We start from the raw sequence: 16,293 nt of genomic DNA on the forward strand, positions 1-16,293 counted from the left end.
GCCTCAAAAGTACTGAGTGGCACCATACAAATAAAGGCCATACAGGTTTTGCAGCTAGTTAACATGGCAATGAAGTCACCTGCACGTACACAGCTGGAACTCAGCTCACCGCGCTCTGCATTGGGTCTAGGTGTCTGTATCTAAGTTGGGCATCTCAAGTCCCTGATCTAGTCAGTGCACTGGGAAGCACTTTTAGAACATGATTCATCTGACCTGTTGTGGATCTCTACATCATGAGGAGATGAATCACATTGCAGAAGAGCCTATTTCACTCTGTTTATTAGAGATGGAGTTCAGGGCTAGACATATTCGTTACTTATGTCTGTTTCAAGATTAGATAAGGATAAGTGAGCCTGTCTAGTCTTCCTCATCACAACTGCTTTCTCCTCGGGCTGCAGCGGCAGAGCACACATGCACAATGACCGTCCAGAGCCTTGTTTGCTTGCAGCTGCTCTGAACTCTCCTGCAGGGCCAGGGCTGGCCGACTTCACACAGGCTGAGCAGAACCTTGCTGGAATCTGTCTCGCAGACAGGGAAATCTCATTGGATTTGCAGAGGGAAGCAGTCTGTGCAGTATGTTTTCTAGAGCAAAAACGGTGGTTGTTTTCAGATAATGATTTTCCAAAATACCCATGGGCATGAAGGAATAGTGTGTGTTACAGCAGTTATTTTATGAGGCATGATTCGTCTCACTAATCCAAAGACCTGTTGGTTCATGTATTTGGGTAGTGTGCCTAATGCTTAAAAGCTCTTAATGTTCTCTCCAAGTGCTGTTATAAAAAGCTTCTCTTGAGGAGCAAGTTGTTAGTGGTTACTCTTAATCCCAGAGGCAGTGAAGCCCCTAACGTAAATATACATACGTATGTATGTCAACTGGGAAAGAGTTTGTCATCATGATTTTAAAGTGTTGCTTACATAGCAAACAAAACACTTTGGAATTTTATTCTTGTAGAGCATGTACAATGAAGACCAAATCCAGAGCCCTCAGGAGCTCATGGCAGTTTGTAATTCAGGGTTACTCATGCATTCAGGTTGAGTTTATTAAGGAGTTTGCTGCAGCAGATATTCCTATACCTTGCCAGATCTGTTAATATCCTTTTCTTATTTTTCCTTGATACATTGGCATGTACGGCAGGAAAACGTGTCTTTAAATTGTAGGTCACACTTACAGCTTCCCTGTTGGCCGGCTGCCGGAAGATGTCTCCGTCGGCATGTTCCCAGGATAACTCCCCATCTCCTGGACACGAAGCAGAGTAGTATCAGTTAGGGGAGTAACTGTGCAACGCTCGGGGACGTACCTAGGGGAAAAGTCTCACCCAGCTTTAATGCTACGTTTAAGGTGGAGGTTGCATTAGTGTGTAGAAGTGTCAGTCTGTAGTCTGACCTTCTTGTCACTAGATTCTGCAGAGAGCAAAAGGAAGATGACTTCCCAAATATCTAGCAAGCTCAGGATGAAGATTTACTACCAGATTTATGTGGCTTAGTGAGATGCTATGGGCTAGATGATTTCCAGTACCCACCAGTGTGGGTACTCAAGACAAGGAGATATAGCTTAGCTCTCTGAAAGGCTAAATGGTGTGACCTTCCATCTGCTGTGTGCATAAGCACAGCTACTGTTGCTCAGTTGACAGTAACTTACCTGAGAATCGAAGCCTGAATTACATTTTTGTAGTCCCCTCTGAAGTGTATTCATTAATTAACATTTTAACATTTTATTATATATATCAGGAAAATATATGCCAGACTTTGTCCTGCAAATTTTCTACCCCATACCCCATGTCTTTTTTTTTTTTTCCTTCTTATTTATGCTTCACTTCATAAAATTTGTTAATTCATGTGGAAGCCTGTGAATAACACTGCAATAAGTTACGGCAGAGTGTGAGATATTCAGCACTGTTATTTTTGAATCGGGCCAATAAAAGCAGTACAGAATAAGGCTCCTAACACCAATGACACTTGTAACAAAGCAAGGGCATTCTGACTTGTCTTTTAGAACAGAAAGGGTTTTGCTAGAGCACTTGCAATTTGTAGATTTAAGGCAGAAGTAACAAATGCTTTTGCGAATCAGTGTGAGGGGCTCGCAAAGCCAGGCTCTGGCTCCTCACAGCCAAACGTGATTCATGGAAAGGAAAGTTGGAAAGGAGAAACTCTCAGTTTCTATTTAGGAGTAGCGTCCAGCTGTTTTCTGGGTAAAGACAAGCTTCATAAATATATACATAGCTGAGCGTGAGCCACAGTGAAATTTGCAGCAGGGAAACATCAGTTCAGGCTAGGGGGAGAATGTGGCTTTAAGAAGTTGTTAAAGACATAGTTAGAGGTGATCCTTGGTAGGACAAGCCATGGAACTTGAACTGATATCTGATTCTTGGAAAACTTGTACAAGAACAGGAGAAATCATTTAGTGTGGAGCTGACCTTGGAATTTATCCCAGCCTTGGAATTCAGATATAGGTCCAGATAAAATTGTTTTGCTAGTGGCTCCAAGCCTAGCTCTGGATGTGCCAAGCAATTAGACCAGAGCGCAGTGCAGTACCACCACAGCACGAGCCTGCTGCTCTACACGGGTGGCTCACGGCAGGGCCAGGCACAGACACAGCCTTGGGTCCTTGCCCCAGGACAGCTGCTGCAGCAGAGAAGTGTGTGATACCGCCTTGGGAGAGCCACGGTGCCGATGCAGGTGTGTTTCCAGTTCTGGGCTTAGCTGGGTTTCACTTGGTCAAATCCACCACGGACCCACTACCTTCTGGCGCACTGGATGTTATCATTTTATCCTCTGTGCGTTTTGAGAACTTCAACTTAGGAGGAAGTTGAATCCTGACATAAATCAGCATCTGAACCACAGTGATTGAAGCCTTCTCTAGTCAGTAGGAGAGCAACAACCAGGAAAATCAGCAACTTTGAATATACTATGTTAGTATTTTTGGCCAGGCAGGGAACAGAAATTGATTTGGTTTCCTCCTCATGAGCTGTGCTGAGATCTCGATGCAAACATTTTGTTTAGGTTTGCGTTTTGTGAGAGTCACAGGGGGGAGATAAAACAGCTTAGCCCATATTGCAAAGGACAAGGTTGATTATGAGAGAAATGGCAATTTTAACATTTTAATAAGAATCAAAGGCAGTGGAATACACAAAAAACTCTGCATAAATGGAGACACTGAGTCTCCTTTACTGCATAATCCAATTTAATCTCACCTCTTATATGGAAATTCTAAAGAGCTTTTGCCTTACTAGTGACTCTTGGGCTGCAGTGACTGATTCTGCAGCATAAGGCTGGAGCATACCTAGGTCCGATACTTTGTACTTTGAAAGGCAGTTTGTTTTTTTGCAGCTGGCAGAGGTTGGTTTCAAATCCAGATCCAATAATTACCAGGGAACAGACACCAGGAATCATACGAATGGCAAGGACTTGCTTTAATTGAACTGTCAATGTAATAAATGTAAACCAATATATCACTAGATTTCACCCTGAGAAATTAGGACCATGACCTTGCCTTCCTGAGGTCAGAAAGCTTCATAAGCAGTTTATCCAGCAAACTATTTCAGGATTTGTAAAGGTGCCTCGCAGTAACGCAGCAAAGCAGCAGAGAATGAGCAATAATTTTCAGGCAAAGGAGTACTGCACAGAAATCCTCGCCCTTGCTCTGACTGAGAGGATGTCTTTATGCAGCTCACAGCATTGCCCTGCCGGGAGATTATGTCAGTTCCTGCATGGTGCCACACTTAAGCTAATTACCACTGCAACTTTGTAGGTTAACTAGTTTAGACAGCTTGCTGCTCTGACATGACTACACAGCTTCTGCTTGAGAACTTGCTCCTTCAATGCCTACCGTAGTGTCTGTGCTGCAGACTGTGTGGACTGGGGGACTGTTAGTCTGTGTTTCTCAACAACCATAGGCAAAACTATGCAACTGACAATACAACGCTCCTTATTTTCACCATGCAATAGTCCCGAGTACAAACAAAGAGAATTCCAGAAGGACAGAGATGCAAGCAGGAAAGGTTTTCAAAGCAGCCTGGCATCGCTGCTAACAATAGAGTGGCCCTTCAGAAAACTTCAGGCACCCTTAGGTGCTTGTCCGCATCTCTGAGAGCTCGCCAGAGGTGCTTAGATACCCTAAAAGTGCTGATTCAAATGCCAGTGGTGAGATAAAATACATATACAGATATTTAGACAGGCTTTTAGACAGACATTTCGGTTTAGACGTTTGGGAAGGCTGGGAAGGCTGGCAGCATGCTTCCTTGTAATCAAGTTCTCTGTGTGCATGTTCCAAAATGCAATCACTAGTAAAATACCAACGTTAGCTGAATATAGATCGACATCTAATTTAAGCTGGAGTAATTGGTCTTACCCTCTGAGTTGAAATTCTTGTGTCTTGTATAACTCGAGCAGGTCTGGTAACTTGTCAGGTAGAAGCTCATCTTTTATTTCAAAGCTTTTCTACCCAAAGTAATGGCAGCTATTTCAATTCATCACTTGAAGCCTTGATTTACCTCATTATGAGCATGCAGCTTTATCATCAGTGCATTCTCTCCCTGTTTCAGTTCAGGAAAACAAAGCCAGCAGTGCTGCCCTGCTGGAATGTGAGGGTTCGCTTCCCAACATGCCTTGGGTTGTGAGTAAATGGGAAACTTGCGGTGTCCTGAACCCAGTGCTGGTGCACAGACAGGGCTCGGACAGGGGAAGGAGTGCTTTCCGACGCGTGTCCTGTGGGCGGAGTAACACTTACCTCTGCAGACTGGGCAGCAGGACTCCGGAACAGAGACTGGGAAAGAGCAAGTTAATTTGGGACAAGTCTTCAGCCCACAGTACACATTTCCTTCCTGCCGGTAAAACAAGGAGCATTTAGAAGGAGGCATCAATTCATATGGTACTGTATATACATTTTTATGGACATATTTAAATCCAGTGTAGGTGTTTACATAAATGCCACTGTAGTAGCCAAACGCAGAATATGAGACCAATGAAGAGTCTGAATAGCATTTCTTAAATTTATTGTCACGTAGAGGAAGGTTTCTTTCTTTTAAAAAATGGGGAAAAAAGCAATTGTGGGGAGGGAAAGAACTGCAGTGATTGTAGGCTTAAAATCTATCTGACCTTGCTACTAAAGCCACCTGGCATAAAATTCTTCCTGCTGCTCTCCTTTTGTTGTGTCTTACCACTGAGGTGGAGGAAGAACTGAGCAGTGACTGAAACCTGCAGTCACAAAGTTTGTTCAGTAGTTGGCGCCTGTTCAATTTGTAATTAATGTTGAATATGATGATAATTTGATCAGAGAAGGTCATGATACTAAAGAGCTGGTTGGATTGAGAGGGATGTTGTACTTCAGACGGGGACTGCTCAAATATGCTGGACCTGAGCTGGTGACACCTAGAACAGCTCTGTGGCCCAGGCTCAGGCTACATTGCTGCCCAGTCCCAGCCTGTGAGGCTCTTAGCAGCTCAGTCCAAATCAATCCAGGTTCAGTCCCTGATTTAGTGCTCTATTTTCCAGTCAGGTTGAGGTGAAATATTTTCATACGCCAAGTAGCAATATTTTACCTGCTGCCTGCCTGCTGTAAGCTTACTTACAGCAGATGCTTGACAGGGTAAGCTTTGTCCACTGTGTTTGAGTAAGAGGTAGCCTGGCATTCCCCATGTGCCACGGGCTGGCTCAGAGTGCTTTTGTGAGTTTCAGCATCAATTCCCAATTCCCAGCCTCTGCTGTGTGCTGCATGTTGCATACATTTCAGTGTCACGTCTGCTAGAAAGGCAAAATGAAGCACAGACAGAGCAAGGCTCTGACAAATTACGGTACTTACTGAGCAGCTGCACTGGGCACACTGGTTTGCTTGCCTGTTTTGGAAAAGCCCCTCTGCCACAAACATTTCTCCGTGATGGTAGGTGGTGCCATTGTATTCGCAGGATTTCCCAGTTACTTTGCTGCTTACTGAGAAAAGGGAGTCCTCTGGAAGCAATGGGAAAGGAACACTTCATGCAGATGTTATCAACAACGAGCAATATCACAAATACAGGGATGGAAAAGCTTCCCTTCTCCCCCAGTTCTCCTTATTAAGGACAAGCTTTGTCATGCTGCAAAATATTTGTGATGTTCTCACGCTGCTATTTTGCTGAACTTTTGTAATTCACACTTCAAGCTGACTGTCCTGGTTAATCTTTGGATTTTGATTTGATCATCAGTGCCAGCATTGATGGCCATACCTCGTGCTGCTGCTTTTTTTCTTGCCGTGTGTGCTATAGCACTTGCTGTTAGGATGGGTAGGTGCAGTTATGTGCCTACTTGTTACATTTGCATGGCTTTTTCATGCTTTAATATAGAAGGCATTAGCACCTTTCCAGGATGGCTTCTCCCTTCTTAGGACTGGCATTGTTTTATTACTGATTTGTAGTGTTGTAGCAGACAGAAATCTCAGTTGCAGGTTAGCAGAGAGTACAGAGAGTACCGCAGGACGTGCATAATGCTGCTTCCGTGCCGTGCACAGGCACAGCCCTTCTGGCCTACGGGAGGAGTGACACCGCTGATGGCACTCCGTCAAGAGCAAAAAAGCCCCAGAATAATGGCACTACGTGCATGTTTGTGCCCAGCGGCCCTTGCACCTTGCTGCTGTTGTTGTATTCAGAATGGGCAAAGCTTTTCAAAGGCAGACCTCGAAAGGCACCCAAATGCTGACGTTTCTCTTGTATGCATTATAATGGCAGATGTGCAAATCAGTGTGTTTTGTTTGCACAACTGAGTTTATACAATGAAGTGTACAAGCTGGCAGTGCCAGTTCAACCCTGAAACCTCCTGTTCCCGCTCCAGATCATATGGCATTCTGCACCAAGTCACTCAAACTTTCTTCTTAGACTTACAGTTAAACACATCTTATGTTAGGATATTCCCTAGACTGTTTAACTCCTGAACACAAACTGTGCAAAGGGATTATGCTTTACCTATGAAGTCTAAGTCACTCGATACCTATTGGGCAGCAAATCTGGCACTAAATGCATTTATGTTTACATGAGTTTAGCATCCCAGCATGGGAAGAGGCATTTTGAACAAGAGCTCTAAGGAAGTAACAGTGGAGCGTTTGTTCTCTGGAGCCAGAATCACTGCAGATTTCTAGGAATGCAGCTGAAATTTCAAGCAGTGGGTTTGGGCTTTCATGTAAAAGAAACCTGACCCAAAAATTCAGATTTTGCTTTGGGCCCCTTCATTATCAATCAGATTTTTTTTATGAAACCATGACACCACAGAACACAGTTGTTCTCAGCAGGTAGCTCAAGTGAAAGAGCAGTTTTCTGGTGATATGCACTGGCATTAAACAGTGACATTTAGAGTTTTCCATAAAAGCATGTACTTTGTTATGTTGGCTTCATCAAATCTTAATGACCTTTTGAACTGTAAATATCAAATCTGACTGTGGAACATACACATATGGTATGTTTCAAATACTTCAGTATTTGAAAATCTAGTGGGTCAGCAAAGAACCTTCTGCCAGAGAATGGCAGGAATTAGCCTTTTAGCGCCCATTTAGGGTCCCATGCTTGGTATTTAATTTCTTTTCATGAGACAGACGTGGTGTTTGCACTTCCTCTTTTGAAGTGCACTCTGCACTTTCTATGTGGTTTGCTAGTAATGCACATTCTGGAATAGCAACGTATATGTTCCAATTGAGGCACAGCCTTGAAAAGTCATCAGCAAAAGATTCAAGTGACAAATTCAGCTACTGTCCCATCAGGCCCAAATATTAGAAAGCACAAATAAAGAGGCACTTTTCAGCACTGTGCCACCTGCCCCGAGTTATGTCACCATCAGTTCTTGGCCTTTCCAAGAGTGACCTCCTGGAAAGCAGAAAAAGGGATTACCAAACCCTTAGTTATGCCCCTGCACCTGGGGCAACTGGAAGAGCAGTAGAACTGGAAAGAAAATGAAAGGAGAATGCAGATGGTTCTTGTCTGGATATGAGGGCCTGTTCATGCAGCCTCTGCAGGGCATTGCTGTGCCCAGGTAGGATGCCTGTCCGAAGACAGTGTTCTTGTGGTCTGTTGCTTGCAAAGGCTCAGGCTTCAATGACTCATCCAGACTCTTCAGCATATTGGATAAAGACAGCAAATTTTACTGAGGTTTTACCTTGTATACGCCACATTGCTCAGATCACTATGAAATCTCCAAAAGCCTTTAATAAAAGCTTTCCAATAAGGGAACGAGAATGGGGAAACTTTTATTTAAATAATTAAATTTACCTCCTTATCCATGAGACTGTTGAACTGTTGTAGGGTTCCTATAGGATTACAGGGTAGCAGCAGATCAGCCCTGGCATGTGACTGCAGAGACACAATGCTGGGTGAGACAACCATTGCTGCCTTTCTAACTGGAAAGGAAGGTGAGCAGCAGAGGGAAAAAAACAATTTTCTTATATAGCCAACGCTCACTCTGATTCTGACTTCTGCCTTGGTTTCCAACACTGCCAGGTTAAATGATCACAAGAAATCTCCTAACCAGATTAGGAAGAAGGTGCTTTAGACCACTGCATTATTCAAGGAGGAAGAAGACAGCTGGCAATAAGATGGCTTGCTCTGGACCAGCATGGGCTAGCAGCTCAAGGTGTGCTGCTGCATTTTTTGCTTAATATTAGGGTCTACAGAGAATGTAGATGTAATAATATCTGTAATTCTAATTACTATTACTAATATTACTAATTACTATTACTATATTACTAATTACCTAATAACTGTAATTCTCTCTCTGAGGCCCTTGCATGTATGACATAGACGGGGTAGGAAACAGAGACTCTTAGAAATGTACCTGAAAATGAGGCGGGCTGGCCACCTGAGATCAGCAGGGCACCAGGGGGGACACAGTGCAATTGTTCACTTTAGCTGGGAATGAAACTATTTGTTCCAGGAAGATCTTCCAGTAACAAGACATCAAGGGACTGTGCCTTTCTCAACTGTGATGCAGATGCTAGTAAAGAAAAGCTTTTCTTTTAAATGGATCTACCGATAGCCTTGCTTGGCCAACAGTAGTAGGTGGTGGCAGTAAGTAGTTTTGTTCATCTGTATTTCTTTCAAGGTTGATCATGGAACTTAGGCCTATAACAACTGAGTCATACTGGACAGCCCAAAACACATGTATGCCTGCCTGTCTGTGGAATGTGGGATGCAATTCTATTGCTATTTTGATGTAATAATTATAAGAAAAGTCAGTTTCAGTTACAGGGAATAAGACCATGTTTTAGGTCCCTGATGCTGCTGCACAAACCTGTGTATGGGATTATCTGCTAGCACATTCAGTGACTATTTGGTTGCATAAAACAAGTTTGGAAGAAGTTTTCAGATCAAGATCAGATGACTCTTACTGCAAAAAAATACAGACAATCATATACTGGAGACAGCACATTGAAGAGTGCAGCTGATCACCTCCAAATGCAGCATCTGTCAGAAACTGGAAGGAAGCTTTGTTTCTATTGCATGCCTACATCTACTGCTGGAGAGAGGAGGCAGCATGTGAGTAACTTTCTACAACTAGGACTTGCCTTGGTTTCTTTTCCAGTGCTCTTTAAATCACGGCTAATTAGAGGAGCTCAAACTCCCTCATCTTCTCTTGAAGAATGTGAAATTACAGTCACTTCATATTGCTTTAATAACTGCCACGTTTGAACTAGGAAAAATCTTGACATTAATGTTGATACCAGCATGCATTACGCTGTGCCTCGGTAAAGATATGTTAGAACTGGATTAATTAACTGCAAACATCCTGCATTGCTCAAAGCCCTATTTGTAAACCTCGTTTTCTAATCAGCATTGTTCCTAAAGCTTTATCTGGCATTTTAATGGTGCTGACTAACATTGCTTTAATTAGCCACCTCTGTAAAGTACCAGGCAAACCATCTGTGTGAATCCTTCTAATTAACTGGGTTCGATCTGAGCTTTTCTTTCTGGCATTCATAGCGTGTCAGTGGAAGCAATATAAAACATGCAGGGTAAAGGTGTTATAGCATCAATGGAAAAGGAAGTATCTTTGTTTCTGGGGTTGCTATTTATTTGCTAAGGGCTCTGACATCAATACAGAAATTGACAGGCCCTGCTTGCATCTGACAAGGATTTTAGTGGGACCGAGATAAGACCATGAGTTAGTAACATGGGTAGTGCTGACATATCACAATTTTAGCATTAGGCAATGGCAAGGAGCTATGATGTGCAACCGAGGCTTAGCACGTGACTTGCTGTGGGTTTGAATTTACCCTGTAAGTATCTTTAAAGGCTGGATCTGGGTGAAGGTTTCAGGTTTTGCAAGCAGACAACACAATACAACTGCATCAAAAATTGATTAGCTTCAAAAATTCAAGTCTTTAAAAAAAGCAATTGGAGGTTGCAGTGACTATGCTTGAGTTCTTATATCCCAGCACGCCTCTTTTCCAAACGGGGGGCTCTCTCCAGCTTGTGTTGTCCACCTAGGCTGTTTTTCACTGGTGTGCCATACACACACAGTAAGTTCTGGCCTCAGTGAAGCTAACAGAAAGATTTTCCTCAGGATCCAGCCTAGGTGCTTGCTGTAACTCTGCTTTTTAAGGTTATGTTTGGGGAGATGGCAGCCTGTACTGGGAGGAACTGTGGATCTACAAAACCATGGTTTTCTATCAGTCCAGATCTATGGTACAGCCTGATACAGAAGTTCACTCAGAACTGGAACTGCATGTTGCTATAGTTCACTTGTTCTCTAACCTAGTGTCCATTTGATAGGAGTGTGAAGAAACAGTATGGCAAGAAGTTTGCCATGAAGGGATGCTTGAAGTTTGCCATGAAGTGCAGTATTAATGCTTTTCTGACAGTCTCTGACACAACAGCTAGATATGAATTTGATAAACCACAAGTGTTTTACAGAAATCTTCTGGCTCTACGGAATCTACTCGTCACAGATTTTTCATGGAAACCTGCGTGCGTTCACAGTGTATGCCCATGGCTTGGGGTTTCCTGGAAACAAGCTTTGAGGGCAGCCATACGACATGCACAGACCCTGGCCAAGAACTCTGGGGGCTTCGTGGCTGCCGGAGCCTCCAGTCTCCTGGGAGCGACAGAACGGTGTCACGTGGATCACAGTCAGTTTTGGAAACAACATCCTTTAGCTTCCTCTGTTTGCAACTGTTTTTCTTCCTGGATTGTTACAAAAGCTTGTTCCTGAGATGCTTTACCCTTACTTGGATATGAAGCAGAAGAGCATCAGTTATCTGCAGCTAATCCCTTGAATAGCTTAGACAAATTCCACTGAGAGTTCCTGCTATTTGAATCAGTGGCAACTTCGCTGAAAGTATTTCTGTGTAGACAGTGAGAAACACTAACTGGAGATGGGCAAACTGGCCTTTTGGGCAATGTTCCTGTAGGGTCACTTCCTTGAGGTTTCAGGATCCAGGCCTTACTACAGTCAGTGAAGTGTGCAACGTGGATCCTTCTGTACATAAAGGTACATGTGCTGGCAAACAAACCAGCTAACAAACTGGCAAAACCACCGCATAGTCATGGCATGATAATCAGTAAACTATTTCTGCTATTTCTACCTTCAAGACAGAAAAGCCAGTTGCTTTTTGGATGGCCTTTGCCATTGTGGACAATGAGACCAAGAATCTTTGCTTTCTTCAAATTGTGCTGAGTTTTACTGATCTGCAACCAGTAACAGATCAAAGTGGTAACTGAGTGTGTTCCCAGAGTGGAGGATGTACAAATTAGGCAAGGAAGGTGTGTAGGCAAAACTAAGGCCTCTGCACGGTAGGACCCTGCACAGCACCCCAGGAAGGGTCTCTGGGTTTTTATTGCATCTCTATGAGATTCTTTCTTGTACAATATTCTGCCTGTTCTTGTTAGTACTTTCCTTAACACTCTCACTATTGCTTATTTTAGTATCAGAACATCTGGCAAGGATCATTTTTAAAAAATCCTACAGGCTTTTGGCTTGCTGACTTAGAAACTATTTTTAAACTGCAACATTCAGAGTCACCTAGTGTCATTTACAGAAAAAGATGGGCTTTTAACATCAAGCAGAAATGCTAGGCGCTCAGCCTGGCTTGGTTTTCGCAGTTTGTCTGTTTTATTAACCACCCTTATAAAAACAACCAAGTGCTAAACAATCTGAAATTAATCATGAGGTTTAAAGCCTTAAGAAACTTACCATACTGGGAACTGTTCTGCAGATAGTCTCTCCGCTCCACTATAACTAGGCAGATGATAGATTATGAATTTCAATCCAGAGTGGATTTTATAAAACATGCTTTCTGAATCAGCACGGAGCATAAGTACATACAGACCAAGAGAATGTGGACTTTTTCTGGAGCCCTATTCACTAGTCAAGCAATTTTATCCTGTTGTAATTCAGGAGCAACTGTTTGCATTGACATCTCTCCTGCATAATCACTTGCATTCCCAGTGAACTCAACTGGAAGAGTCAGTTTAGTTGATAAAAAGGGTATTTCACAGCTCTCTAGGATGCACCTTGGTGCAGGAAACTGTCTTTGGACACCAGCTATGTGGTCATCTCACGTGGTGCTTCTGTACAGAAACCAGTCACCCCAAATTGCAACATATTACTTGCCTTGACATTTAAAATTGGCGTAATAATTGCAGGACAACTATTCAGAAGCAACACTCAAAGAACAATTATGAAGGTCCTTAGTCAAAATGAAACAATTCTTGGAAGTGTGCCGGGCACAAACATATCTAATGCCAAAGGGGAGCGGGACTAGCATGAGAGAGCACTTCTCCTTGTTTTGCTTATTAAAAAATACATGAAATGTGAATCAGCTTAGGTTGGACACCCTGCCCAACACAGTGGATGGCACTTAGATGACCTTAGATCTGTTTTTGTAACACTGCTTGCTTGTGTAGGAGTTGCACGTACCCCTAGGCTTCTTTGATAAAAATTTATTGTTAATTCTCCACCTCCATGGAGTCCAGGCCATTTCCCTACAAGCAGAATCGTTCTGTAGGGTAACTTACACAAATGGCAGTAGAAAGAGAGATGTAAGGATGATTGTTGTTTATTGAGTCTTTTTATTGGTGGTTTTTATAGCAATTTTAAGGGCTAACACAGTGGTCTCCAGGTGCCACTGTGAAGGACAAATCCTAGGAGGCCCCAAAATACTCGCTGAAGTAGCTTGGAATAACAGTAATGGGATAAATTATTCACATGCTGAAAAGTGCATTTCTGGATCAAGTCCTGCAGGTGAAGTTGCAACTTACAAAGTGTGCTGAAAAAAATCCAGGCAGCGATATGGAACAAGAAGCCAATTAGCACTGACTGCAATTCGTGCTAGGAGGTACAAGCATCAGTGCAAGGAGGACAGAGTTGCAGATAAGCCATTGGAAGCCTTCTTTACGTTACACACCTTGTTACCTCTCCAGCTCTCTTCCACTGCTCCCAGAACATGGGTTACAATAGCCAGAGGCCTCGCACAGTACAAAAAATGCAGTGTTTTCCTATACCACTGAAATGTGTTTTTAACATGGGCTGTCACCCACAGAGGCTGTTTATCTGTCTCAGGATGGATTTCGCCCTCTGGTTTTATACGTCCCCAAAGTAGCTCGCCTGCGTACTGTCCCTCGTGGCTATAGCTCTGTCGTGGGCCAGACACCCGCAGAGCAGGAGGTGTGCCCCCCACGCCGACTTCCAGCTTTTATCTGAAAGCAGAGCTGGGACTGGCAGCAGGAAAAACAGTTCTTGTATCTTGTTTTGGAGTTTCTGGTGCGGTGTTAAAGCTTTAAGGGTGCTAACATGCCTAAGGTGCCGCCTCGCACATGGTGAGCAGCCCCTTTTCCACCCCAGCCTGGGTTAGCCCGTTTCTTTCCAATGGGTCCCAGTGAAGCCAAGGAGTGACCTCTCCAATGAATTCTCTTCAGTGAATAACTCTGGAGAGGGGGACTCTACGCAAACAAGGTGTCACGTTTTAATTTCTATTTAGGGGCTGCAATATTGAAAACTAATTCAAAGCACATGAGCTGTGCTTTGGTTCAAAACATTTCCCTTTGGCAGATAATGGTTTCACCTCATGCAGGAGAAACTGAGCTAAGAGGAAGGTTCTGAAAGATGAGGTGGTACAGTTCATTCTGGACGGTGTACCAGTAACGCCCTGTGGCATTCATACACGGGGAAGCAATAGTGAGTGATACATTAGGATCAGACTGGATGGCAGTGGGTTTTGACCCTCTTTGTAGCTGGGCATGCTTGCTGTGCACTGACTGACATGATTTCTCTTTCCATGGCACCAAGGACACGTACATGGCTGCATGTTGCAATCCCCTGCCATCCTGATGTATGGAGGAGAAACACAAAGCGAGAAAATCCAATCACTTGGAAGGTCACTTTGCGAGGGGACCTGTGCTAAGCTCCTCGCTCCAGCTTTAAAATGATGCATGCCTCTTCTCATGGCTGAACAGCCTTCCTGACAGCTGGATAGGCGTGTATAGCTGTCAGCAACCCTGCAGCTGCTCTGATTCACAGTATCTGAACCAGCATCCTGTCACCTGAGGAATCAGAGCTCTGAAAAAGCGGTAATGAGTACTTCGACTCCTGCTGCCTTGGTGTCTGTTTCAAGGGGTTCAGCCAAAGCTCTTGCCAGGCTTGGAAGGATGCTAAGTGCTAGTGACATTCCAAGTAGAAGATAAAGAAACCTGCCTCCAGGCAGAAATCCTCTGTGCTAGGCCCTTCCCTCTACTACACACAAGCCAATGGAATATGGTTATTATATTTAAGACAGCTATTCAGTATGAGACACATACTTGGACTGGAGGAATGAATATGCGTTGATAATCTGATCCTTACAAATTCAGAACAGAGCCTAAGACTTGAAGAGGTGAGGGAGGCATCCCGCAGAAAGAGATTATAGAGCTTGCTAGAATGACAGGCAGATTTTAGTCACAGTTATGTTGAATAAATCTGGAACAACTCTGTTGATAGGACTAACCCTGATGCTGTGTGTTTTAAACTGTATTTTTTAAGATATTCTCTTCAAAAAGATCCTAATGTTTATATGGGGAAAAGATCACATAAATAATATTCCTCTGTGTTTATGCAGTGCATTTCATTCACAAATAGCAGTGCTTTTATATAGCACAGAGCACTTGTCTTTTTTCCTGTAGCCCCAGTGAAACTAAGGTACAGTAGGTTTGCTTTGTACCCAGAGATCCACTTAATGTTTATCTTCTGAGCCATTTGTGCCAGGAAGGCCTGTGCAAAGAAAGATACAGCTGGAAATGTGGATGTCCTTGTTCTTCCAGTGCGGATCATTTCCCCAAAAAAGCTTTTAGTGCAAGAGACATTCCCTGGTCATATCCTGCCCACCTTAGCATGCGTGTACTGTGGCTTCTTGGTGAGTGAGAGCCAATTGCAGAGTGGAGAAAGAAACCAGAGAAGACGGGAATCTCTGTTCAACAAGGCCAAGTGCCAGGTCCTGCACCTGGGGCGCAATAACCCCAAGCAGAGCTACAGGCTGGGAGATGAGTGGTTGGAGAGCTGCTAGGCAGAGAAGGACCTGGGAGTGATGGTGGATAGTCGGCTGAATATGAGCCAGCAGTGTGCTCAGGTGGCCAAGAAGGCCAACGGCATCCTGGCTTGTATCAGGAACAGCGTGGCCAGCAGGGCTAGGGAGGTGATCGTCCCCCTGTACTCAGCTCTGGTGAGGCCGCACCTCGAGTACTGTGTTCAGTTTTGGGCCCCTCGCTACAAGAAGGACATGGAGGTGCTTGAGCGGGTGCAGAGAAGGGCGATGAAGCTGGTGAGGGGCCTGGAGAACAAGTCCTACGAGGAGCGGCTGAGGGAGCTGGGCTTGTTCAGCCTGGAGAAGAGGAGGCTCAGGGGCGACCTTATCGCTCTCTGCAGGTACCTTAAAGGAGGCTGTAGAGAGGTGGGGGTTGGTCTGTTCTCCCACGTGCCTGGTGACAGGACGAGGGGGAATAGGCTTAAGTTGCGCCAGGGGAGTTTTAGGTTGGATGTTAGGAAGAACTTCTTTACTGAAAGGGTTGTGAGGCATTGGAACAGGCTGCCCGGGGAAGTGGTGGAGTCACCATCCCTGGAGGTCTTTAAAAGATGTTTAGATGTAGAGCTTAGGGAAATGGTTTAGTGGGGACTGTTAGTGTTAGGTCAGAGGTTGGACTCGGTGATCTTGGAGCTCTCTTCCAACCTAGATGAGTCTGCGATTCTGATTCTGTTATTATGGGCAGCATGGGATGCTGTGGAACACAAGTGTCATGGTGACCTAGGATAATGCATGCTCTTTTTTCCCCCCAGAAATTTGCCAAACTTCCCTCAGCATCTGTGGAGGCCTCTTGC

At 44.1% G+C, this 16,293-nt stretch overlaps 1 protein-coding gene across 4 annotated transcripts in view; it reads right to left on the bottom strand.

The window, feature by feature from the left end:
- CHRDL1 (chordin like 1) overlaps positions 1-16,293 on the bottom strand; it is a gene marked incomplete at its 3' end in the record, with an annotated part of 37,962 nt that overhangs the window by 8,259 nt on the left and 13,410 nt on the right. For 3 of the 4 annotated variants that reach the window (XM_084293793.1, XM_084293791.1, XM_084293790.1), the window contains exons 4-6: positions 5,798-5,943; positions 4,727-4,820; positions 1,170-1,237 (exon numbers count right to left, since the gene is read on the bottom strand). In XM_084293793.1, the coding sequence (XP_084149919.1) occupies positions 1,170-1,237; positions 4,727-4,820; positions 5,798-5,943 (308 nt within the window). The remainder of the gene's footprint in view (positions 1-1,169; positions 1,238-4,726; positions 4,821-5,797; positions 5,944-16,293) is intronic. The other variant, XM_084293792.1, reaches the window with a different exon arrangement.

Source organism: Netta rufina, assembly GCF_964035555.1.
Source record: "Netta rufina genome assembly, chromosome: 12".
Classification (NCBI taxonomy): domain Eukaryota; kingdom Metazoa; phylum Chordata; class Aves; order Anseriformes; family Anatidae; genus Netta; species Netta rufina.